The following is a 27,766-nucleotide window of genomic DNA, read 5'->3' as shown; positions in this document are numbered from 1 at the left end:
AGAATGCTCAACAAATGTATCAGTGGGGGCAAAAATATAAATGCCGCAACAACAATTGTCCATGGTTCATGTTAACTTAAAGTCAAAAGGAAACGTAAGTTGAAAAATATTCATATATAAAATGACAGAAGAAGTTTTTTCATTTTATACTTAAAGCTACTTGACGATAGAGATTGTTTTATGTAATCCGGTATTTCGTTCCATATTTTGGGGCCAGTATAACGAATGTTGTGTTGAAAGATTATTTTTCTATGTTTGGGAATGAATATTTGATTATTTGAGCGGGTATCAAAATTATGTATGTTGGAAACATGCGTAAACAAATCACGAAATTTGTGTGGAATTTGAGAATTTAAACACCTGTAGAGAAACTGACATTGTCGAAGTTTATTGATGTCGTCTAATTTCAACAATTTTAGAGAATGAAACAAATTTTTAGTATTTGCTAGTGGTATATTGTAATCTGGAGAAATAATACGCACAATTTTATTTTGAAGGGAACATAATTTCTTAAGATGTGTTTGGTATGTGTTCGCCCAGACCAAATTACAGTAATAAAAATATGGCAAGATTAAAGAGCAATATAATGTACGCAATACAGTTTTAGGCAAGTAAAAACTTAGGCGATGTATTATTCCAATATTTTTTGCAACTTTGTTCTCAATTTCATTTATGTGATGTATCCATGTTAAATTACTATCAATAATTACGCCAAGAAACCTTGTATTTTCAACTCTGGGAATAATTTGGTTGTTAAGTTTCACCACTACATGATTAAAATCAATACGCCTTGTGGAGTTACGGAATATAATGTAATTGCATTTTTTATAGTTAATGGTAAGCTTGTTTGCACAAAACCATTTACAAACATTTGTTAGTTCAGTATTTACAGTTTCACACAAGTGATGAAGATTTCTATCAGAATAAACAATATTGGTATCGTCGGCGTACATGATAAAGGAAAGGAGATTAGACGAACGATAAATGTCATTAATAAATAGAATAAACAAAAGTGGGCCAAGCAATGAACCTTGTGGTACTCCACATTTAATTGTCTTAAATTCAGACTGAACGGAGTTATAAACGGTGCATTGTTTCCGATTTGAGAGGTAACTAGAAAAAAGGTCGAGGGCAGTTCCACGAATACCATAGTTAGTTAGTTTTGATAAAAGTATATTATGATTAATTGTGTCAAACGCCTTTGACAAGTCAATAAATATCCCTATTGCGAATGAGTCGTGCTCAAAGGAGTCAATTATGGTATTTGTTAATTCGAGAAGAGCTAGTTCTGTTGAGTGGTCACTACGAAATCCGTATTGAGATTCAAAAAGACACTTGTTATTTTCAAGAAAATTATAGGCCCTTTTATAAATAATCTTTTCCAATATTTTAGAAAATATAGAGAGCACTGATATGGGTCTATAATTACCGATCTGCTCTTTGTCACCAGCTTTAAAAATTGGAGAAACTCGCGCAATTTTCATTATTTCAGGAAACACCCCAGAGGTTAACGATAGATTGAATATATGACATAAAGGTTCGCTAATTAGTTCGATTACAAGTTTAACAATCTTAGGTGAGCATTCATCAAGACCTGGGGCTTTATTGTTATCGAAACGCATGACAATGTTACATATTTCACGTTGGCTTACCGGATTTAAAAACAAAGATTTTGAATTTGGTTCAGATAGATAAGTTCTGAAATCTGTATTATTTTGAGGAGTGATATTAGCTAGCTTTGGACCGATTTCAACGAAAAAATTATTAAAAGCATTTGCTATTTGGAACGGGTCTGACGACCGACCTTCGTCACAAACTATGGTGTTGGAGGTTGATTTTTTTCTTTTATTTAATATTGATTTGATCATTTGCCATGTACGATTTATATTATTTTTATATTCTTCAAATTTAGATTTATAATAATTTTTTTTAGCCTGCCGTTTCAAACAGTTAACTAGTTTAAGAGAATCTTTGTATTTAAGTTCGTTTCTAACTGTTGGTTTATGGATATATTTTTTATATAGATTGTTTTTATGTCGAATAGATTGAAGCAAACCATCGGTCATCCAGCATTTCAGTTTAATTTTCTTACTAGGTGTTTTTTTTAATGGAAAATTGTTATTATACAATGTAGTAAATTTGGTTATGAATATATCATATGATTCATTAGCATCCTGCATATTAAAAATTTGTAAACTAAGTTTTCAGTACAAAGGTTTTGTAGATCATTGTAACAAGCTTTTCTCTTCATGATGTAGTTCATTTGCCAAGCATATTAACAGTGACAGTCATTTTGGGGGGAACATTGTAAAATTAAACATTGTTAATTAATTAGTGTAATTAATATGCATACAATAAAATATAATCATTTTTCTTTAAAGATTTATTTGATGGTCCAGGTTGGAGATATTTGTATCTCAATAAACAGAGTAAAATTCACAGAGCAAAATGCTGAAAATTTGATCAAAATCAGATAAAAAATAACAAAGTTAATGGGTTTTAAAGATTTGCATTATTCAAGTGAAACAGTTCTAGGCATGTCTTCATGAATATTCATTAGGTTGGCTGATGTCATATCCTCACATGTTCTTTTGTATTTTGTTATACATGTATGAAATAAGGTTTATTCAAAATTCTACCAAGAACTAAAACAATAGGATTGGCAACTGATTTAGTACATTAGTTATTTATTGCCCCAAGTTATTTCATCATAATGGAGACACATCAACACATGTATTGAAAAATGAATAAATTATGATTTCATGTAGCATAAGCAAAAGGAAAGTGGGAATATGACATCATCAGCCCACCTGATGTGCATATAATTTTTTTCACAAAATATTGATAAACTTTAATATTCTATAACTTTGTTATTTGTAGATGAAATTTTCAGCATTTTGCTCTGTGAATTTTACTCAATTAATTTAGATATAAATATTTTCAGCCCGCACCATCCCTTTAAGTATACATGTAGATATTACAAGATTGAAACTGCAAAGTACTAGGGTGATCCAATGTACATGTACATGTACATGTAGAAATAACTTTTGACACCATATTTTGTGCAGTATGTCCAATTACAGAAAAACGCATTTGAAAATTCAAATTTACATTGATGTGTAAATCATGTAATTAATAATTACATGTAGCTATTTAGTAATTTTAAGGAAAAACAAAGGTTATAGGGACTTTAATCTTTCTCATTATTTACAGAATGGTAATACCTATTTTAAACATGTTTTTTAAAAAAATTGACAAATATTTCCCTGTTCGCGAAATTGGATCACCTTCTGACATGCGTCCAGTAATAAAACTTAATTTTTTTTTTTTTAAATCCAATTTCGTTTGAAATACTTCTCTGGAAGCACTGTGTAGGCCTACATGTAATGGCTTGGAATACAGTTTACATTTGCTTCATTATGCCTGCTAAGCTTTGGAAAAACATGCATTTTTTCAAGAATAACTACCTATAGGGCAGAACAGCTTGAGTTAAGGATATTTTATAAAGCTTTATCTTTTATACAACATCCCATGGTCTGTAGTATGTGCCCATCCTCCCCTTCTCTCCCTCATCTTTAAAGTTGAATTAAGAAGACGATTCCAAATATTGAGATATTTACATTAATAGCAACCTTACAACCCCCCAAACACTAATAGGTGATTCGACCCCCCATTTTCTTTTTTCAAAATAGTGAATTTGAACGATTTATCCCTACCCATTTTCCCTGAGTTCGCTCCTGCAATGCCTACCGAGACGGGTGTTCTTTGAGTGTGACGTCACCGGGGGGTATTCGGTCCCGGTTTGGTAAACAAGGCAGTGCCGTTTTGTGTACTATTATGCACGTACTCCTTCATATGGAATAACTGCAGTTGAAGTTGTATCTGCGAGCCATAGAACTTGCAAAGAGGAAATGATTAAAATATTTGTACTATTATTCCAAATATGTGAATTCCCTCAGAATGATACCATAGACCCTAAAGGAATAATTTCAAGGTGAATAATATGAAATTTAATCGAGATCTTCTCACCAGTCGATAACGTAGCAGACGTGTTATTATGACATATTTATCCGCGTGTGACGCGGCTCTTGCAAAAAAACACAGTTGGTTGCGGAATTGCTTTGTGCCGACCGGCCGCCCGCTCCGGCGCAGCTAGCTGTCGAGCTACCGTACCGTATACTAATTACTATATATCTTTCTGTCTTCAACTCACTTCCGAATTGCGTTTGTATGTGTGACGGTGACCCCTAGCGTAATTAAATATAGAAAACAACTCAGAAGGCCGAGAAAGAATACTATACGTTTGGTTCAAGATTGTTCTGTGGAATGAGCTATGAGTGGAAATGATCCAGAGGATATAAAAGTGGAGTCAAAGACAAAAGAAAAGAAGAAAAAACGCCAGGGGATCGCTGCACGGCCATGAACTAAGTCGACATACCAGACCATAACAGTACACTCAATGCCTGGGTGTTGTGTGTACTAGTATTATACGTTCAGCGCGCGCTGAGCTAGCCGCCGGAATTACTTTCCAGCTACTCACTTGATTGAACATCGTGATAAAATAAATGAGAAATAGTGAAAATATCATTCAATAACTCACTGTTTGCTATCTTACATCATGATTGAAGAGTTCATGGTGGTTATTCATACTGTTTTTTATACAGGGAAAGTAAAGATTTGTACATATCAGTCCTATTTGTTTGATTTGAGTTGCTTTGAAAAAAAATTGTAAAATATCTTTCTCTCTCTGCATAGCATTTCTGTATGACATTCAGGCACCTCTTATACTAAATTCCCCCCGGTGACGTCACACTCCGAGTGACTTTTCTGTACACTCGTCTCTCGGGCTCTGACAGGTGGCTAATTTCATAGACTTTCAAAGCAAAATATCGAGAAGGCAGAGGATTATTGTGACATGCTATGTGTTTGAACAACTTATATATACTATATATTGTATGTAGAACCTATATTTATGGAAACTCACCCCCTTCTTAATTCAACTTTAAAAGCTATGTAAATGAACTCCAGAAAAATGAAGGAAATACATATCCATTCACTCACTCACTGTGCTGTAACAACTCTTGAATGAACTGTGTATGATCATGAAGTGTACAATGTACATGTATGAATGAATCCCACCCACCTGCATTAGTTTGAATGTCAAATAAGTGTTGATTTTATGATGATAGGGGGCAAGAAATAGTGGGTGTTTGTTTGTGAACCCCCGTAATGCTTCCTGTCTTTCTCTTTGCGCTTTTTCTCTTCTTCTATATCCTGTCTGTAGGCCTCCTCCTCTTCATCTGGTCCCTATCTGCCTTCCACCTCTACAAGTATTCTCTCCTCCCTCAAGAAGTTGGTCTGGCAAACCCCTGTGGTGGTGAGTTTGGTATGGTCCAGTGTGTTTGCGCACCACTCGCCAGCAACTTCTTGGTTTCATTTTAAAATTGGCTTGCACCATTTTTATTCTTAGTGGAGGGTTTCATTTCATTTATGATTTTCATTCAGAAATCTTTAGAAGGACTACATTTCTGTTTCTATGTTCGCTTTAATCACCTTGTATTAATTCATGTGGAACATCCCTACATGTATGCTGACCCTAATTCTTTAGAGTCAAATTGTTTGTGCTTTGGTTTGTGTATTAAAAATTCATAATTTTATTACTTGATTGTATGGAAATTAAATGTAGCTGTTTATAGGTTTATGCTCGGGGGGGGGGGGGGCACTTACATTGGCGAGTGGATACCATGCGCGACCAAAAAAACATGTAAAAAGGATGTCTTTTTCAAGATAGGGCACATTACGTACGTAACATAATAAGGGTGTCAAAAACACTAAAATAATGAAAAAAGGGTTTCTATTTTCGCTAGGAAAGCTACGTGTTTAGGGTCAAATTTGCGAGGGTGTTAACAATTAAGACTAAAATGTTTTATAAAGGATGTACTTTTTGCCCCAAGAGTCAACACTACGTGTTTAGACTTATGATTTGCGCGAGATGTGGGAGGTGCAGGGGCTGTACTAAACCCAATCAGGTAAAGGTAAAACCGACGGCAGTGACATAACAATAAAAATATCGTTGTACATGTACTTGTTTAGGGGGTCAATTCAGGGAATACTTGCCAAAAGTATTGGTTTGTTTCCAATACTTGTTAAGGGTAGGGTTTCACACACCAATACTTGTTTATAAGGGGTGCATTTTCAGAATATGGAAAATACGTGTTTAGGGTGCTTTTCGAGACCCCATGGTCGCGCATGGTATCCACTCGTCAATGGAAGTGGCCCCCGGGGTTTGTGTCTGTACATTTCATTTTGTGTCCTTGTCATTGGTATTGTCATATAGTTATATTGGTAGAATGTCATTCATACATGCATGGACCTATAAGAAATGGACGATTAACGCGAGCATTCTTTTGATGTAATCATAGTCGCCGTCTCCTGACTATGTGCATATTAATGATACCTACAGGTGCTTTGACAATAGCGACTACCCAGGCGAATCTGATCTTCACAAAGGAATGTTTTGCTCTTTTTGCCGTTTGTTGGCTGATGTCTTGTAGCAGATTATACCTTTCAATTAAGATGTTTCAGATTTGGAACAGCAAATTGAGAAGCAGACGATTTTTGTGATATCAAATTTATTATTATCGATTTGCACGCTTCTGCACACTCATAGTGACTTTTCTAACAACGAGAGGGGGACGACCCCTACAAGAAACCCACCATGTTTCTTTGGAATATTATGAGGAAATCTTTAAAATGTGATTATAAATTACAATCAATCAATTTCATTTTAGCCTCTATTTTGAAATATTCATACATTTTTCCAAATAAAAACCATGGAACTAAGATAACCAGTTGTAAACCAGAACTGCACATTAATTTCCGAGAATTCAGGCAATTTATTACCTTCTGCGCATACAATTTGTCTAATATTAAATGTCTAATCACCGAAAGCTTCTGTAACTCATGGTTTAATTGACGGCGACCATGATGGTATCACAGGAGATAAATATGAAGAGAATGTTATTCACATGACAATGACAGTCAGATGTTAGTGAATTCATTAACTAACCGATGAATGTCCAGCTTTCATAGGTCCATGATACATGTAAGTTCCTAAAAATTTGTTAAAGTTGTTTTATGTATCTTCAACCTTTACATGTCTTTCTACTATCATGACTATAGTTTCACTTTAAAAGGGTTTTTGTCACTTTAGCTGGATGTAAAATGTGCCTGGAAATACAATTCTTCTACATGTTCATTTAACGGCTAACTGCCAAGTGCCCCCCCCCCCCCCCCCGGAAAAATCTACTTTCCCTCTTTCCACTTTTTATCAGAATTATTGATTTTTGCAATATGAAACTAACAGGAACTATTTGGGGCATACTTGTCCTGTCATCTTCAAGAGAGGGAATACATGTACAGATGTAATGGCGATTAAATTTTGCTGAAAATAGTATCACACTCTGTATACATTAAAAGATATGAATTTGTGTGACATTCCTTCCATAAATTTGGTGTTGTTATCCAAGGCAATATAACGAACAGTCAAATTGAGTGATAAGCTACAGGCTTGGCATTAAGCTTCTGTGAAGTTCCTATTGTGTTTACGTGTGTGCTGCTACTTCAAGCCTCGAATTCTAATGGATGATGCTGTTGTAACTTGTAAGGATAAACAATTCTGAAATATATTTTAGGACTTTCAAGCCATTTCTAGATAAATTTGCTCAAATAAATGGGGAATATATCGTTGGCGTTCATCCAAATTGTCGTATCAGATCATTTTGGTTTGAAAAAAAGAAGAAAGATTTTGAGATTTTTGCAGAATATGAAAGTACAAGTTCTATTCATAACTAAATTTCTAGAAAGCAATTTGATTTATTTTCTGAGATATGTAGGGATTTTCACTGCGAGGCCATGCAAATTGTTGATGAAATGCGCAAATCCCATAGGAAATGTGTACTGTAGCAAAACAAACAACAGCTGCACGCACTTAATATGCAAATGCGCTGTCAGTCAAATAGTCGTATTGGCACTGCATTGACTTAGCATTGTAGCAGTGAAAAAGCGATATGACGTATGATTGACTGCGCGCATTGAAATCGCGGTCAGGGTTGTTGTATCGCCTATAGCGATTTTTAACAGGATAAATTTATACTGCTCAAACCGAAATTACAAGCTTTTACATGTAGCTGTTGTGCGATATTTTCTCTGATCCTTGGTTTTGTGTAAAAATAAAGATACCAATGTCAAGCAATTTTCTTGGTCTTTCCAACCATGTATTTTGCTAGCAATGAATATGTTGTAAGGGTGGGGAACTAAAGTGTGAAAATTACAGTAAAATTTTAAGTTGGTTTTCTCTGAAATGGGTTTGCACTGTGTGATACGACGGTTCGGATGACCACCGATGAAATGTTCTAATTTATCTATTTAAGATTGCTTTATGAAATAAATATCATTTCAGCTGACGAGAGTACATGTAGTTGAATAAAGAAGCACTTTTTCTCCCCGCATCCCAGTACTACATGTAATTTTCCTCAAGTGTCTTTGACTTTAGAACATTTTCCATTTCAATTTCATTGGCAAACATGGTGAAAGTATGAATATTCTAACTACCCGGTACATTTGAAAATTAGTAGTGTTTCTTCCTAACCATCTTTGTAAAACCTTTTAACTCTATTCAGGACCTTTGGGACCTGACGCACCGATGAAAATTTAACATTTTCTAAACAGGTTTAGAATGTTATTTATGTTATTGAAATTTTGCAAGATATTAAATTTCAAACCTTTTTCGAATGAACTCAAAGAATGAAGAGATGGTTTGCGTGCAAAATTTTCTTACTTGAATTTATCTGCCTTTTAACATTACGATATCTTCCTGTTTGGAGCAGACTGCCATATTTTCCAGTTCACTCCTTGCTTTGACATTGTGCTAAAGCACCGTCTTGGGACAAGGGGGAAGATTTAAACAAATATGGCAGCATTTAACGGGACAATAGTGTAATGTTGAAGACCGATGAATTAAAGCAAGAAAATTGAGAAATCATGCGCTCAAATAGTTTTCCCCAACAGGTCCATTTTGTTCATTCAAGTTAAACATTCAAATTAAACATCATATGAAAGTTTTTAAATGTGGTGGTAAAATTCATTGATAAAGCCAGTTTAAAATGTTCTATTATTTTTCTTTGGTGCACCAGATCTGACAAAATCATATTCAGATGAAAATGGTTTAGAAGTGATATAATGTACTTGACTGTACTACTGACTACGCACTATTGAAAACACCACACTAATGTGAATGGTTGATTTCCTTCAGATTCCTTCCATGTACATATTTGTTACATGTATATGTGTGCTTTAGGCCGTGTTTATGCTTCCACTTTTCAGGCCAGAATCAGCGTTTCCAAACGTGATTAGTCCAAAACACGGTTGCGTCCATGCTTACTTTCATTTAAACGCTGTTTCAAAACGCCGATCGTAAACTCACAAAAAGGTGCGTTTGTAAACGTCGTTTGACCAGAATCAGGCTTTCTGGGAAAGTATAAACAGAACCACGATCGTAAACGTCTTTAAATTACGTCATTTGGTACATGCTTCCGGTGAGATGAAAATCCGCGGGCAAATACAATCGCATTGCTCCATGGTCGCATGTTACCTCCACGGAATTACCTCTCATCTCCCTTGTTTTGCATGTGTTGTACTATTACTAGTATTACTCTTCCAATTTGTCATCACGATGAACGTTGAGGGATTTACACCAAAAAACCCGGAACATGAGTTATAATGAGGAGACATCGCCAGATGCCCCAGTAGCATAAACAAATTGATTATTTTGTATACTTAATATTCTTTATTTTTTCTTACTATTATCCTTACCATGGTGGAAATTATATGGCTATATCAAGAAGCTCCATGCAATGACTAAAATATCGGAAATTGTTCGATGTTTATATAACAGTCGACGTACCTTCCCTATAACAACACTCGGAAAAAAAAACTTTCGAAAAAGGGCGCGCCCAATTTGACCTCGCTTTCCTGCTCAACGAAAATTACAATGCGAAGCCAGCTGGAGATCGTGATTTCGCCTCTGAAAAGTTAAGCATAAACAGCACTCCCAGAATCACGTTCATGATCGGCGTTTTGAATCGACGTTTGAAAACGCTGATTCCGTCCTCACAATGGAAGCATAAACACACCCTAAGTTTTATAATCTCATAAAATGTTAGAGTATAAGTTATCTGTCTCTCTTAATTCTTCAGATAATTTTACTATCATGGTATGAAAATTGAATCAAATTGAGTACTGTACAAGCTGTTATTTTCGCGTACAGAATTTTTCGCGAATTGCGGGGGTCCCGACATTTTCGCGGGTTGTAATATTCGCGATCGGAACACGTACTAAACATTCCCACAGCATTTTGAAAGAAGCAAAACTAGTGCAAACTATGTGCAAATCTATGCTTCTGAAAGTCCTCATGCTGGATGTTTTCAGTAGCAAAGCTTTGCTGTTGGGGACATTTGCACTGAATAAGAAAAGTGTCAATATTTTCGCGTGTTGTTAAATTCGCGGCTGATCGACATTTCGCGAAATCCGCGAAAATAAAACCCCCGCGAAAATAACAGCTTATACAGTACTTTTTTGCCCTCCAAAATATCTGCGAAACAACAGCTGAACTTTGAAACACGTTTATCTCAAAATTTATCTCTTTGTGTCTTGAAAAAGGTTATGAAATGTACATGTACTATATTTGTTTCACTACCATGGATATGCATGAAGATATGGCATCCCTAAAAAAGGTAATTTTCAATAGACTGGTTTGTTATTTCATGGACCTACAACAGGTCCATGGTTATTTAAAACATCCAAAGCAAATTTTTTCCCCACTATTCAAACAATTCTTGAAAGAAGCTTATACAGCTACACATGTACATGTATGAGTTTGTATGTTTTGGGCATGTATTCTTACATAAATTTTGTTTCTTCATTATTATTTTCAGGATGATGATGTCTCACGTAAGAGAAGAAGGGCAGAGGAAGAAGATGCTAATACATTGATTGCATCCACACCAGTTCCTGGCAAAGGAAAACCAAAGAGGAGGAGATTGGAAAAACCTGAAGAAATTACAGAAGTAGAAGGTGAGAAACAAGAGAGAGAGAGAGAGAGATTGGCAGACAAACAAAGGGGGAGTTCCCTGCACCTTATATAATTTCCATGTGATTGTAGTCAAAACTTTTGCAGAGAACTTGCTCTCCTTTTTTTGTAGGGATTAGAAAATAAAATCGTGAGAGAATGATCTTGGTTGTGGAATTCATGAGGCACATCTATTATCATTGTATTATGGTGCAACATGACCCACATGCACATACAGAGCTTCCAGGTCTCCCGGATCCTGCGGGAGAATACTGGATTGTGATCCAATCTCCCGTTCTCCCGACCCCATGCCAAAATCTCCCGGATAATCAGGATTTTTAGCTGTTAAATTGTAAAATTCATACAAACGACTGTTTTACGAGTCTAGCATGTTCAACTCCCTAACACCCACGTGGAACCTCCTTATCACATTTTCATTTTACCCAGTAACTTTTACCAGTTTTTGTATAATCGTACGTTGATTTCCAATGTAAATGAAGATAATTTTACTGAACTACTGGTGAATTAGTCTAACAAGCTATTTTATTTCCGGGTTCTGCAATGTGTGTGATGGCAACACTTAAGCGGCACTCCATGCACATGCCCCCCGATGCGCCGCGCCCCGGCGCGGCCCTGCCTGGTCTCCGGCCGGCCGCGCTGCGCCAGGGGGCTACGAGAAGGGAAGTCCACGAGCACTGCGAGGCATTTTTCGTAAGCTTGTGTGCGCTTTATTCGAGCTGAAACTGGATCAACGATGGGATTAACAAGTGGATTACTATTACACCCCGACTTTCAGGAATAATTTTATTGACAATCCTGAAGAACAGAAGCAAAGTGGAGATTTTTTTCGCCTACGGTACTTTCACTTGGGTTGATCGGATTCGAACATTTTCTCTTTCGTGAGTGAGCTGGCCTGGCGCTGGCTGGCTGAGCTGTGCGAAGCGCGCCCCATCCCGATTTATCCACACTAGCTACAATCGCATCGTCAGTGACCATGGAGATGGAGTCATCCAAGACCAAGACGACAAAATATTTTTTCGAAGTATAAAGATAATTTTCAAGCGGAATGGGACTGTGTGACAATTTTCACAGGAATCCCTCAGAGACTTTAAACAGGCCACATATAATTATAAGTCTTTACACTCAGGGCCAGGCAAGCTCATTTACCATGTTTACCACTACTGCAGCCCCTTCCCCCTCTGGATAAAGGTATTTTCATGTTGAATGCATTCTTTTATGAATTATCAACAAAAACAATACTGTATTGCCTGAAGTATATATTTTATAGTCAATGACAATTCATGAAATCTCTCTAATGTGCATTTTTTATCTGCAAAAAGTTTTAATGGTTTAGACAGCTGTCAGTTACTATCAAATGTTGTTTCTTAATGTGTTTTGCTACCCAAAACTCCCATCCGTGGGACAACGTTCCGCCGCTCCCTCACAAAATTATACCTCCGCGAAATCTTCTGGATTCTATCTTCCCAATGTTGGCAGCTCTGCACATAATTTATTCATTCTTTCCGCTGCTAGGAGCACCAGAGAGTATGAATGTTCGACAAAAACAAACTGAGATGATGGGAGACTGTTCTTCCCTCAAATATTTAGTATTAATTCAGCAAATTAGTGAGAGAAAACATTTGTTTTCCATTGTTATACATGTATGCAAATTTTGGAAAGCTACAATTTTTTGTTGATAACCTGTGCTCACTCCATAAATTGAGAGAACAATATAGTTTTTACACATCTTTAAAAATATTTCTTTCATGTTATTTACTCAAAACTTCTTTGGAAAGCCGATGGAATTTCGAGTTTCAGGTCACATGACAAAGGTCAAAGGTCATTTAGGGTCAATGAACTTTGATAATGTTATGGGTATTTGTGGAATTTTCATCATCACTTTAAGAGTTTATGGATCTAGTTCATGAAACTTGGACATAAGAGTAACCATGTATCCCTGAATATTCTGTGCACGTTTCAGTTCACATGACCAATATCAAATGCCATTTAAGGTCAATGAACTTTGGCCATGTTGGGGGTATTTGTTGAATTGGCATCATAACTTTTATGGATCTACACATGTAGTTCATGAAACATAGACATAGGGTAATCAAGTATGTTTCGCACACATCTTTGATAGGTCACATGATCATTGTCAAAGGTCATGCTGGGTCAATGGACATAGTATTTTATTGTCATATGAATGTTTTCTTTTGTGAATAATTATACAATAGCTGTTTTCAAAGTCAGCACTGCTGCTATATCGAATCGCATAATGCAGGCGAGACTGCCAGAGGCGTTCCACTTGTTTTTGGAGGGAAATTGCTTTTTGTCATTTTTCCCCATGTAGATTAATCTAATCCAGTGCACTTCTGGATTTTGCATTGTATTTTTTTCTTGGAGTACATTTCTCAACCACAATAAAGTAATAGCTGTTTACATGTTAGTATCAATTTCTTAATCATGTGAAAGTCTCATGCCATATGAATAAATCTCTTAACTTCATATTTGAATTGTGTTCTATCACAATGGATTTAGTGTTAACGAAGTAGTATACTAGCAGAACATGTTCTAGTTGTTTAAAACATTGGATACATGTATGTCATGAATAATCATGTACTACATGTAAGAAAGTCATGCTTGTGAAAGTTCTTGAGACGAATATAAGTCTGCAGTATAAGACTAACTCACTGGTCTCTTTTTTGTTGGTACTCTGTTGCGGTTTTGCACATCACTCACTGATATTTCCGCCATACATCCTGTGTATTTCTTCACAATGAAAAGTGGGACAGACAATGTCATTGATTATCATGCTGCTTTGATAGAAATGATATTTCAGGCAAAAATGGGACACAGACACAATGAAATATCTTTCAGCCTTCAGATCAATAAGTCTTGACTGTAGACTGGCATATGTGGGAATAAAGCATTCAAAGACTTTCACTTCTGGTCAGTGTTGATTTCTGTAATGTATCAAGCAATGTGTAATCAGATACCTATCATTTTTATGATGAAGTACATGTACAGTACATATTTCCCGAATGCCTATTATATACTGGAAGACTCAAGAGGTCCTTATTTTTATACTTTTACAGTGTAGTATGATTGCATTAATATATTTTGCAAAATTGAGGTTTTTTAAACAAAAAATTAAAAAATTCAATGGGCAGAATGTTCGGTCTATTCATGCATATTTGGAAATTTTATGAAAATGTGCATGTACTCATACATATACATTTTGTTTTAAAATTATTAGGCCTATTCATAGAACTGCTTTTACATGCTATAAGAATTAAGATAATCCCAACTCATTTGTTGTTGTTTTTTCTGTTTAATTATAATGCAAACAATTCATTTCACTATTGCAAATTGTGCATTTTTGCTATAACAGCATTTCAATTACAAAAAAATATGCATCATTTTTATCTCCAAAATTTCTATGTCAAAGCAAAAAAAATCTATAAAGAAAAACAAAACAAGTTCAATACAAGTCCACTATAAAATCCCTTTTGGCTGCTACATGTACAGGCATTACCAATGAAACACTCAAAATCAGATTGCTTTCATGTGTATGTTTTGGCATCAACTACAGCTAATAGAGGTGCTTCATTGTGTCTCCATTTTTTTTTCTCTTTCAGTTCCAATTAGTGCTGTAGCTGCCAAGTCCATATCAAGTAACGGCACCGAAACCCCTGCAAGATCAACACTCCTTGGAACCATCTTCTCACCAGTTTATCAGTTCTTTGGAGGTAAGAAAATTGTGCTTTCATCTTCACTGTTCGCTTGCCAAATCACTTCAGTTTCATAGAGATTGTGCAATACAAAGAAGTTTTATTTCTGCCATGACATTGCTATATATGGAAGAATATTTTCTGTAGCAAAGAATAAGGACACAGAAAGAAAGAGAGAGAGAGAGAGAGATAGAGAAAGTAAATCGATCAGATAAATGGTATAAGAGAGTGGAAGCAGTTGATGCTTTTGAAAACAAAACCCAATTGCATGATGCAAAATTTAGTTAATGCATTGTTATTACTTTTTAAAATACCTTGATTGTTAAATTTTAGTTGGAAATTATATTTTACAGTTATTGTTTCTTAATAATAATACTTTTTATCAGACATTGATAATTTTCCAACTATTAACTTTGTCAAAATAAAGCAGCTCTCTCTCTCTCTCTCTCTCTGCTTTGTTCGTAGCTGATTGCAGTTTGTCAAGCCCAGCCTTTGTCAGTTGCCTCTGTTGGTTCCCCCCCATATAGATGAATGAGCAGATTGATCACTTATTTAAACTTTCGATCTGAAACAAAGTTATTGACTTTCATGCCCTCTGACATGATTTTTCTTATTGTTTGCTTATTTGAGCATTTTCTCATAAATTTTGTTAATGTTTCGGAAAGCTATGTATGAAGATTTATTCGTGTAGTTTTTAATCAGAGAGTAAGTCTTAAATATACTCTTCAGATTGGTTTAAACGTTTGAACAAGCTAGATAACCATTCTTCATTAATTTTTTTTTTCCATGGGCTAGGTTCACAGGCAGAGAACAAAGAGAACCTGACAGCCGTCCCTGAGAACCTGGACCTGGATGGGGTCAACCTTGACAAGGAAAACATGTGTGCTGAGCTCAACACGGCCAATCCGACCACGTCGGCAGCAGGGGGTGATGCGACCAGGACGACGATGACGACCATTGTCCCTTCTGACATTCACAACTCTGTACCAATAGCCTGCCCTAGTGAGGAAGAAGAACTGGAGAGGGAGAAGCAGGAACTCTACAAAGGTAAGCTGTTCAAAGATCAAGGCTACTTTATAAAGTGTCATCATAGAATTTATTTAGTACGACATTTATCTTCACTGATTTTTTAATTTTTCAAACATTAAATATGCTACTTCTGCTGATAATTTTTAATAGCATAATAAAAATATAATCTCAAAAGTTGTATTTCGATGCATATACTTTTCATTAATTTGAATCTGTCTTTGTCTGTAGATGCCAATCACAATGATTGGCCTCCGTGCCAGATTACGTATCAGACATATGAGCCCATCGAACCAGAATTCAGCATAGAAGATGAGTGGGAAACATTTGATCCGTAAGTATCACCCCCATCTAACCAATCCTTCTCAGAGTTATTCATTGTGATAGGAGGTATATAAGTTGGGCTGAAAGTCAAATTCTACATTAAAAATGATTACAGTGGTAGGTGATCTAACATGCTTTTGTGACCTTGTACTGCTTCAAGTTTCCAAGACCATGTGTTAAGACATTGATTTGATCTCATAACATAAGCATCTCTTTTAGGGTGTAGACCCTGAGTGAAAAAGTAATGATATATTAAAAGAACTGCCATTTCATGACAGATTGAAAAAAAAAAACACAAGACTAAAAATTATTGGATAGGTAATACAAAAACATTGAGGTTTGAAAGTAAAATGACAGCTATGAACTCTTCACAGAAGGAGAAGGAAATTGTTTGAACATTATATTGGTATAGTCTATAATACCTTGGTCACATTTGTTTGTACCAGCTACATAATTGGTTTCAGTAAAAATGAATAAAACGGCTGTTTTCGACTCGCCGTACGGCCGCCGTAGAGCAAATGTGACCGTGGTATAAGTCATATATGATGCACAGCAATCCAATATATGATTTTTTTTATGAGCCACAGTATTAAACCTTGGAAGACTGACTTGTGAACGTGATGAAACTTTATAGCAATATAAAAAGGCTTATCCAACAAAATATATTTATTGCCTTATTAACATGCATGTATCAAATTTGAAATAATTTGATTTAGCTTAAAATTTTTCCTTCTTTAAAATTATTGTGTCATATATAGATACTATTTCATCAAGCAGCTACCTCCTCCTACAGAGGAACAGAAGAATCGTACACCTGTCCTTCCTCTCAAGACAAGACGGTCCCCAAAGTACTCCCTTGTTCTTGATTTGGTGAGTTTTTATGATGTAATGAAATGCACTGATTACAAATCATAGTTTGATAATTATATATTCACATTGCCTTTCTAATGTATAGAAACGGATTCAAGGGTGGTTATTACAATGACTATGTGATATGATCAAGTCAAATACGACTTTGGTATCTGGGGTCATTATTGATGATGATGATGACGACAATGAAGATGATGTTGGTGAGGATGAAGATGATGATTTTGTGAGTGATGATGATGATGATGATGATAGTGGTGGTGGTGATGATGATGATGATGATGATGATGGTGATGGTGATGGTGATGATGATGGTGATGGTGATGGTGATGATGATGATGATGATGATGATATTGAAGATGATGATGAAGACAGCATTGACAGTGGATGTCATGATGTATGCATTGATTAATATGATGATGAATACTATCATGAATGCATTGTATTTTTTTAAACAGGATGAGACTTTGGTTCACTGCAGCTTAGCTGAGATGGAGAACTGTACCATGTCATTCCCTGTATACTTTCAAGACAATGAGTACCAGGTGAGACACTCTACCTGTCTTAACCTGTTGGAGACTGAACTCAAATATATACGGGCTGGAGTGTATGGGAAACATGTGTTATAGTAAAATCATTCAGTCTCCCATGGGTTAACTCTATAAAGATAAGTAAGCTCTTGTGCGATGTCCCCCTCATGTTATTGTAATACTTTTAGCACAAGACCTGTTATTAGTGTTATTATTATTATTATTTTCATTATTATCATTATTATCATTATTATTACTATTTATTTGGCTATAAAAACATACAAAATTGTACCAAGCTGAAGTAAGCCTGAATAAGACCAGCTCTCTAACCCCCTCATTCATAATATTGTTTTTTACCCACTATTAAAGAAATATAAAGAGAGTCGGTTGTAATACAGTATGTTTGGAGAAACAGTGTTTTATGTATTCTATTCAAGAACCCTGCCTAATGGATATTGTGTAAGGAGTCAAAAGGAGGATAAATCCCCAAGAATTTTCAATGGAGGGATTATTACATGTTGGCCTAATAACTCCTGCACAAATTAACACTTCCTGTCTATTGGTTTTAGAAAGTTTCAACACAATACCTTACTGCTTTTGTTTAGTTCCAGGATCCACCAAGTAGGAAAAGTAGCATTATCAGAATGTTTAAGTTTATTCAGTGCTGGCAGCATGAGAAACAACACGTATGCTCTTTCAATTACCACCTTGACATTTTTCATTTTGCCCGAACTGAAAGATTACTTTAATCACTCGGTATTACAGAATCTTATAGCAAACACTAATTTTTCAGGTGCATTACAAATGCAACCACCAAAATCCAATCTCACAGTCACAACCAAAACTTTATGCTCATCTGTAACCTTGCACCTCTCAAAAAAATTCATGCATGTCTTTTCACATCCATCCAGGTGTATGTGAGAACACGACCATTCTTTCGGGACTTCTTGGAGCGTATGTCAAAGATCTTTGAGATCATCTTATTCACTGCATCAAAGAGAGTGTATGCAGATAAGCTGTTGAATCTGCTTGATCCAGAAAAGAAGCTAGTCAGGTGAGAGTGACTGGAACTGTTTTTGTAAAATCATTAGTAAAACTGCTTAACAAGGTTTGGTTGTTGATAGCAAAAAAAATCAGGTCTAGTAGTTTGAGAAAAGGCATATACGGTAGGTCGTGGTATTGCAGAAAACATGTAGTAAGGATGAATACACCCATCACACTAACAAGAAGTTGTTTCCCTGCACACTTTTAAAAAAATGTTTAGAAAGAGGAAATAAAGAAATACTAGGGAAGAGAAAAAAGGACAATAAATGAAGCAAGGAAAGTAAATTAGAAAGAAATAATAGTAAAACACAATCATTATAACCTTTAAAAAATTAATATCTGTATATATAATCATACAATTTTTTTTCCCTGTAAGGTAAAAGATTCTATCAACCTTACAAGTAATATCAAATTTTAATCTTTGACAAAGCATATATATCAAGGAGTAGCATCTTATTGTTAGCTTAATTGTAACTAACCCTTACACGAAGGTGATATTTAAGTTGCCAACATTTCTTATTACTTACATTCGCAGAGATTCTCAATTTAATGGTAGTGATTTGTTATTATCATAGGCATCGTCTGTTCCGAGAGCACTGCATCTGTGTCCAAGGTAACTACATAAAGGATCTCAATATTCTGGGCAGAGACCTAACAAAGACAGTCATCATTGACAACTCTCCTCAAGCATTTGGATATCAGGTATTTTTTAAAGACGCATTACATATGATGTTTATGATGATGACAATGACAACATCGGTTTTGATTATGATGATGGTGGTAGTAATAATGATGATAGTGATGATGATGAATTCTATAGTGTTCAAAGCACTAATTCTCATTATTTGATATGGAAACAAAAAATATAATAAAAACGTTTTACAGAACTTTATAAGTAGTGGCCAAACGACCTATTAGAAAGTATCAATATAAGGTGAAGTTAAATTTCAGTGGGAAATAAGAGTTTCTGTACTTATACAATTGCCATTCCCCTATTGTTTACAATTTTATTAAAATTCACAATATGCTTAATGTTAAGGAGGATTCAAAACAATGAATAAACACCCATTCTGCAGGCCATAACATTTATTTTTTTTTTATTTAAAGAAAATTACAGTAGTTACTTAATTATTGTCACCATTGACTTATTTGAAATAGGAAAAGGATTTGGTAAATTCACTGTGCTTATTATGCTCTGTTTTCTCTCTGATATAGTTGGAGAATGGCATCCCTATCGAGAGTTGGTTTGCAGACGACAATGACTCAGAACTGCTCAAACTGGTCCCGTTCTTAGAAAGCCTAGTGTCAATGGTAAGTACAAGTGAGCAGAGTACACTTTATCCATTGGAATACTGAAAGAAATTCCCCCAAAACTTATTCATAGATTTGTTAATCAACTGTACATGTTCAAATGAAGAAAACAGATGGCTGAATGTTTAGCTTAAATGTTTATTAGTGAAAAGAATTGGTAGGGAAAGTTGAATACTTGAAGGTTACTGAGGATTTGTAAATCATATGAATTGTGTTATAGGGTCAGGATTATTCCGGGGGGGGGGGGGAGTTTGACTACATAGCATTAAGTAATGATTATACACGACAGTGGCCAATTACAACTCTTCTTTGATACTTGTAATTGATTGTGTTTCATTCCTGTATAGAATAGTTTATGTGCCAACCATAATGTTCATTGCAATATTTTATTCTTATCTTGTACAGAACGAAGACGTAAGACCGCATGTTCGGGCGAAGTTCCGTCTCCATGAGCTGTTACCTCCTGACTAAAAACAGCAGAGCTTTCATTGTAAGAAAGAGCACCATAGAAGAATCTTGTATAAAAGTGTATTTTTGTGAGCTAGTATGCAAAAAATCAAAAACAAAAAAATGAGAAAGAGAATCAAGAAATATTTCTATGAATGATGACAGATTTTTAACTATCATGTACAAAGTAAAAGAAAAAAAACACAACAAACAACCTCTTCATAACAATTGCTTGTTGTATTTTAAGGCTGTGTAAATAACAATTGTTTGATTTCACTGTGTAAATACTCTGTATGTAGACTTATGGCCCTGTTTGTTTGTTGCAAACCAAGGCTGCCAAAATCGAGGTTTTCAGTATCGAAAGATATTAAGAACATCATATATATTTTTGTTTGTTTTATCAAAAAATATGTTTCAAGTGAACAGTAGAAGTTTTATAATAAGTTATATGAGTGCTAGTCAGATTTTTTTCCTCATCAGATTAGTTTTAAAAGGTATTTATAATTTTCATTCACATAATTTCCTACTCAATCAGGTAATACATTATTTTTTCATCACTTCTCTGTCTATGAAACAATATTTCTCTTTGTGTGCGAAGTATGAGTAGTGTTGAAATTCATTTTCATTTAGAAAAAAATATGTACATTTTACAATTCTGCTTATTTCACCTTAATATCAGAAAGAGAATGTTGTATTTCAAATTTTGGGGGCTTCCCATAGACATAATTATTTTGTTTTTATCTTTGGCTAGGGAAAAACAATATTAAGTGCCAAAATTAAATAAGTACTGATAAATTTGAAGAAAAAATTATATACAGGTGGACCAAAAAAAGGAGAAGAATGAAGTGAAGTTTAATAATGATGTGTTGCAACAAATTTTTTTTATAAACATTTTCTTGTAAAGAGACATTAAACCAAAAAAATCAATTTACTAGAACAAAAAAAGAAAAAAATAGGGAGATGAATTTATGGAATTCCATCCAGTATAAAGAGTAATTTTTTAAGAATAAAACTGTTTTAAAATGAAGACTAGCAATTTGGAGATTTTTATGCCAGCAACTTGTAGTTTACCTATGTAAATAATTATACATATGTTTGTAAATATTATGAAGAAACTCATATCTTTGTATAGAATTATTATCTTGATTTTTTTTTGGCTTTTATTTGTGTTGCTTTAAAACTGCCTTTTTCTTTGACGAGTAGTACTTGATTTTTAATTCTATTTCTCTCTCATTGATGTTATCTTGATATATCTTTATCTACCCTAAAAAAATTCCTGAAATAATGCAGTAAATTTTTATTTTTAGTACTACACCTTCAATTTCTCAGTATGACAATCAGTGATTTAAAATTCACTCATTTTAGTCTAAAGTACTGGTAATCGATTTTTAATTCCTTCAAATAAAAGGTAAATGTTTTTTCTTCATTAAATCATTTATAAAAAAATACTTCTTTGAAATGCCCTGACTTTATGATATGGTAGTCGTGCATTCTTATAACCATACATTGTGTGATTCAAATTGACTTTTATAAAGGCACTTTTCCTCCATCAAAATATTTTCCCTTTAGCTATGATTGAGAGTCCTTTTGGATCATTCAAGATTTTATTCTGCATTAGCATTTACATGCATTGAATATTAGAATAAACATACATTTTTTGTTAATTTTTCAAGAGAAAATTACAATTCCGCATGATATTTCTGTTTCTGAATATTTCACAATCCACTTATGCTTGTTAACTGGTCAGGACATGTGAATTGGGGGAGTAAATTAAGGTGACTCTTTTTATTAAAGTGGATGAAATAGCACTTTTCAGTAAAAATAACTTATTGCCATTCCCATTTGTGGAAGTAGATCAAACATGCTAGCTTGATTCCTCTGTGGGTCTTTTTAGTTTTTATAATCTTGTTTTTATTGTAAAAATGTAAATAGATATGCTGCTTATTTCCCTTTCCATTTTTTCTATCATATGTGAATGAGCTGAAAAAAAATTTGTAAAATGGTGATCCACTTCATGTAAACATTTACATAAACTTGGGAGTGTTTTACTTGTTAACTATTTAGTTTGTCCACATGCATCATCAACTTGTAACATCTTGTTCCTCCTATTATATCATTGTAATTTGTAGTGTTTTTAAATGTCCGCATTGCATATAAACCTTGTATACGAGTTTGTTGTAAAACTTAAAAAGAGACAAGTCCCTAAAGCCTGCTTCTTTAAGAAAGATATTTGACACAAATTATTCTACTGTAGTGATTTACAACATTCATTTCTATGACAGAGGGGGTCTCTGTGTGCCACATATTTACAGAGGTTATTTTTAAGTGTTATCACTTTTTATTTAACTTACGTACAGCAATGTCAAGACAGTTTGCGGTCCTTTTAAGCTCTTAAGTTGTGGTTACTCTTTTTGCTATGTATTATTCTTGCTATTATATATTACTATTTTTGTTAAAGTCCACTGTGGCAACAATAGAAAATTAAGATATTCATTATAAAAAAATATGGCAATTGAAGACAGAAAACCTTAGCCAGAAATACCTGAGCATTCAAAGCAATCAAATTTTCCTTTATTTTTCTTCTCAAAATGTACGAAATATATCTTAATTTTTATCCTAGTTTTTTTTAATATATAGTTTTTATAATCCTTTTTATGAATAAAAAAAAAGATATGAGGTTTTTCACACTGAAAATTATGTTACTTAATTGTTCCATACATGTTTTCTTAAAGTATTTTATTGTGAATAAATAATTTGTTTTGAATATCAATACCAACAACCATGACTGCAACCATGTAAAGAATGAGGATACATGAATGTATCCATTTTTATACCTTTCCATGGGTATAAAAATAAGTGTGAACTTGCCCCTCATGTGCCGTTTTATGTATTGTATCATCCATGCCTGCACCTTATGTATCCTTGACTTGTCATTAATTACTTTGTCACAAGTTTTGTGAGAACTTACCTTATCCAATTAGATCTGCTAGGAAGAGTAATTTAAACAAATAATATTTCAGAACTCGATAATCTCCTAAATGCTGCTTTTTGTCTCGGTATTCGTAGTAACATTGCAACTAAGCTTGCTGTGCTTTGGGAAGCATTGCATTAGTAAGATTTAAGTTTGTACAATATTACTCTGAAATTCTTGTGGTGCTTCCCATGAAAATAATGCATCAATTTAAGACACGTTATTCTTTTGGTTGATGAAATTGTCCATGATTTGTTATGAATTCCTAGATATGTACAAATTAATAAAATATTAATTAGTGTTGGGGATGCTCTTTCATTGTAGCATTTTATTTTCAATCAATGTTCATCATGTTACAAAACAGATATGCTGCATGTCAACGAAGTATATCATATACTGGTTGACCAATGAGCATTTGTATGAGGCAATGGGTTCTTAGTTCTTCAATGTGTACCACTCCTTTGCTCTCCTCTGTCTTTTTCTTCTCACCTGTGATATCCAATGAGACTGAAGTGGATTTCAAGTTTGGTGTTTGTATTGAGGTGTATTAGGCTGCTTAATCTAGCTTCAACACAGAATGTTTGTTTACAACAATGATATCATCACTGAATATTACTGAAAGCTTAAAACCTAGTGATGTCTGTCCAAGCACCTCGGACACTTTGACATTGGTGCTGTGGCTGATGTAAGATCATTCAAACACCAATGCCAACTGATGATACCAATCCACCCATGAGACCAATGTCCTTATTTGTTGATCATTTGACTTATCTGTAGTTTTTGGGACCTGGATGTCTACTACTGACATAAATTTAAGAGAGGAACATTGTTGGTCATCAGTCTACTGAACTGTTGTATTTAGTGATCTAAAGTTATTTTCGCTTTTCTGTGATTATGCTTAATGTGGTACGAATGATCCAGAAAAAGAGGGATCGAGTCGTAAATAATATCTTAGCAAGAGTTGTTGCTGGATAGGGACTGGATAATATCCTCCAACCCCATTAAAGCATATCATGATTCATGTGGATTTTGAAGATGAAGCAAAAACAGGAAACTAGAGTTTTGGAATAGTAAATCTTTTAGAATGATTTTTAACTGCAATAATTTTTGCCAGAGTATGGATAAAAAACTGTTGGCTGTCTTGAAGGATCCTTTCCCCGAGTCTCGATCCACATTTTCCTTTCTTGCATCAATATCAATCTTCTCTTCTTTGCACCGTTTGGAGTTGCAAGACCCTTTGCTTCTATGCTCAGGATTTTACACCACTCTTTGCAAATGCTGCTTTCTGTTCGTAGAGACAGCTTTTGGTAAATCATTGCAGCAGTGTGGAGCTACATGTAGCATGTGCTTACAGATATGCATGATTATCTTCATATTTTCCATTTTGAGTATTCAGCATTCTCATTGTAACCTCGTAATAAAATAGAGTATTAAGGAAAAATGTTTCATTCATTTCCATTCGCATGCCTTTGTATGAAAGTTCACCCAAGACATAAGTCTTATTTTTGTTCCTTGACAATGCAGTTATCATTTACTAAGTTCCTGCTTTGTTGTAGCATTATTATAAGATGTAAAGCAGTGAAATGTACTTGTAGAATTCATTAATGATTTATATGGACATCATTTGTGATCCATTTGTACAAAATTTACGGCAGATGATCAAATTGAACATATGAGAATTTTAAAAGTATATGCCAGATATTCTGTTGCTAACAAATTTTACATGGGTAGGTATTGATGCTTTCATGGTATTAATCACCTCCATAGATTTTTTATTATCTGGTTATACTATTATTTTAATCCATTCCCACACAACATGGTATTTTAATGGTGTTTACATTCATTTAAAAAAAAAGTTTTTGGAGCTCTCTGTGTTGAAATAAGTTATTACCAGTTAAGGCAACAAAGCCTTGTATCTCATAACAGTGATGTGTTTAAAATAATGTCTAAACTAGCTCCATAACAACTTAGATATGAGATTATCCACCCTTTCATTGAATTTGAAACAGGTCATTATTTCTGGAAATTTCTTTAAGATGAACATACAAAATAGGGATTTAAAAAAAATAGAATGGTATGTCACTCTACTGGTGATAGCAGCGTTTAACATTATACTGAAATATGATTATGAACCTTTTTTTTGGGGGGGGGGTATTATGACTAGGTCACTGACTTGGTTTTATTCCACAGATCATACAAAGGTGATTGCCCTATAGTGTACTGTATCTCAATTATGAAACTAATTTGTCCATTTTCTAGCTCAGCCTTCTGATGTACATGTACAAATTGTATATACTATCTTCATCATGTGATTATATGTAATTTGATTTGTTATCTTAAACATTTTCTTTGATGCAAACCAACCCAACATATCATGGTGGTTGTAAATTTATCCAGATAATGAGTATATGAATAATTCAGTTTCAAAATAAAGAGGCTTTCATGTTCACTTGACCGATTTCATTGTAGGGTTTAGTGATCAATATAAAAATACTATTATAATTTTTTCCTGATCCTTGAAGAGCTTTTGAAAAATCTGTATTTTCAGTTCTGACATTATAGGTGTTAAGGAAAGTAGCAAGATGATTTCAATACTGTAACAAAAGTTTGCAATCATTTTTAATGGGCCATTGTCATTTTGTGATTGGTTGCAGACCCTGGTGTTAATGGGCCCAAAGAGACAGAATAAATGTGTCACTGCATTCTGTTTTGTTAGTTTGACAAAATGTGAAAGGGTAGGAGAAACATCTGTTTCATTTTTTTTTTCAATGAAATTTTTTATTTGTTTATGCTTGGATTTATATCAAGTCTTTTGAATATTGCCGAAAATTCTGTCTCAGACCATTCCCTTTCATAATAACTTTAAATACCATGATTTGCAATGCAGCCTACTTTTCAAAATTTTTAGTTTGATGATATCATATGACATCAAAACTATGACATTCAGGGGTTTTTCTAGTTATCACAGTTCACCAATCTTATATTTGTGTTTGAAGAAATTGTAAGATATGACCCTCTGTTATAGATCAATGTACATGTAGATGACTGTAGTTATTACCTTATTGTATATACCTCTTCATTTAATCTGTGTGATTGCTTGTGCCTTTCTGGCTTGTCTACCATTAAAAAAACAGTTCAACACCCCAAATATTGTGACTCCTTGTTTCTTTTGTCTTATTGATATAAATGTCTTTATTATTCGAATAAGACAATCATAAAATTTCCGATAACTTCTTTTAGGACCTTTTGATTCATAATGGAAATATATTGATGAGATTAAATCAAATTAACTTGAGATATTTTCTTGTAAGAGACACTCAAGCCTATGCATTATGATAGATATTTCAGCCATGCCCACAACTACTGGAAAGTAATATGATGGGGACAGTGTTGGTGGTAATTAATGATTAAAGATAGTGAAGTGATGATGATGATGGATGGATGATGATTTTGGTGGTAGTGGTGGTGGTGTAAATGATGATGGTGTCAGTAGTGATGGTGATGATGGATGATTATGATGATGGTGATGTTTTTTTTATGTTGTGGAAGGTGATTGATAGTGAGGAATGATTTTGATTGCTACTATGGCTGATAATAATCATGCTCTGAAGGGTTTAAAGGTTATGTTTCATCTCTCAATTAAAAAAAATGAGTAGGCCTACTATATTCCAACTAACCACTATTACACTAAGTTTCATTTTAGAAAAACAAGCTTGGCTCTTGATCTCATTTGTCAGGTGTGTTTTTTCAAGCAGTAACAATACACATGCTCATGGGTGCCTATCTTTTTTTTAGATTTTCTGCATGTGTTTCAGTCTGGATTCTATAATTTAAAACTCAATTTTAAACTCTTTCTGAACTTACTATTTTTAACCTTTGTTTCTCTCTCAATTATTGCCAACTGTTTATTTTCTACTTTTCCATTTCCACCGCTTGTTTTTTTAATTCATATTAATATTTTTTTACCTCCTCCCCCTCCACCTGCTGTCTTTGTTTAAACAGGGACGTCTCTCACGTCCCTGGTTTAAACAACCAAGAACTTGTCTCTCAACCAAATTCTGCATTGATCAATAGATTGAAAAAAAAAGAATGTCAACCCCAAGTGGTTTGTGGTTGGGGTTGTGTGCGCTGCATGCATGCACTGGTAAAAAGCGTTAGAGGGCGACATACCGCAAATGTGCCGTCTAAAAATAAAATATGGCGGGTTTCTTGAAAGGATACAAGCAAAATCTGCCGCGGATTGGACTTTCCAGACATTGTTTTGATTAGGTGAGAGAATGTTGCGATGAATCGCCGTTGTAGAAGCGATTATTTCATTTGAAGTATTGGCAGTGAGGTTTACTGCACATTGTTGGATGCATTCGTGTTAAGTAATAATTATAAACTG

The 27,766-nt window shown here is 34.4% G+C and overlaps 1 protein-coding gene across 1 annotated transcript; it reads left to right on the top strand.

The window, feature by feature from the left end:
• Positions 1-515: 515 nt before the first annotated feature.
• Positions 516-26,527, top strand: LOC129255546 (CTD small phosphatase-like protein 2). The gene is made up of 12 exons (XM_064095995.1): positions 516-524; positions 5,285-5,377; positions 10,995-11,133; positions 14,767-14,877; positions 15,655-15,906; positions 16,117-16,219; positions 16,968-17,079; positions 17,535-17,621; positions 18,518-18,660; positions 19,226-19,352; positions 19,866-19,961; positions 20,367-26,527. Exons 1-12 carry the CDS (start codon positions 516-518, stop codon positions 20,430-20,432), a joined length of 1,338 nt encoding a protein of 445 aa, XP_063952065.1. The 3' UTR covers positions 20,433-26,527.
• The last annotated feature ends 1,239 nt before the right edge of the window (positions 26,528-27,766 follow it).

This window comes from Lytechinus pictus, chromosome 3, assembly GCF_037042905.1.
Source record: "Lytechinus pictus isolate F3 Inbred chromosome 3, Lp3.0, whole genome shotgun sequence".
In the NCBI taxonomy this organism is placed as follows: domain Eukaryota; kingdom Metazoa; phylum Echinodermata; class Echinoidea; order Temnopleuroida; family Toxopneustidae; genus Lytechinus; species Lytechinus pictus.
Note: the sequence above shows the minus strand (reverse complement) of the source record. Positions and strands in the feature narration are given on the sequence as shown.

Bases quoted from the DNA above. Each gene is read 5' to 3' on its own strand.
- LOC129255546 (XM_064095995.1), top strand. The intron at 17,080-17,534 runs GTGAGTTTTTAT...TTTTTTAAACAG, and splicing joins ACTCCCTTGTTCTTGATTTG to GATGAGACTTTGGTTCACTG. The intron at 18,661-19,225 runs GTGAGAGTGACT...TTATTATCATAG, and splicing joins CCAGAAAAGAAGCTAGTCAG to GCATCGTCTGTTCCGAGAGC.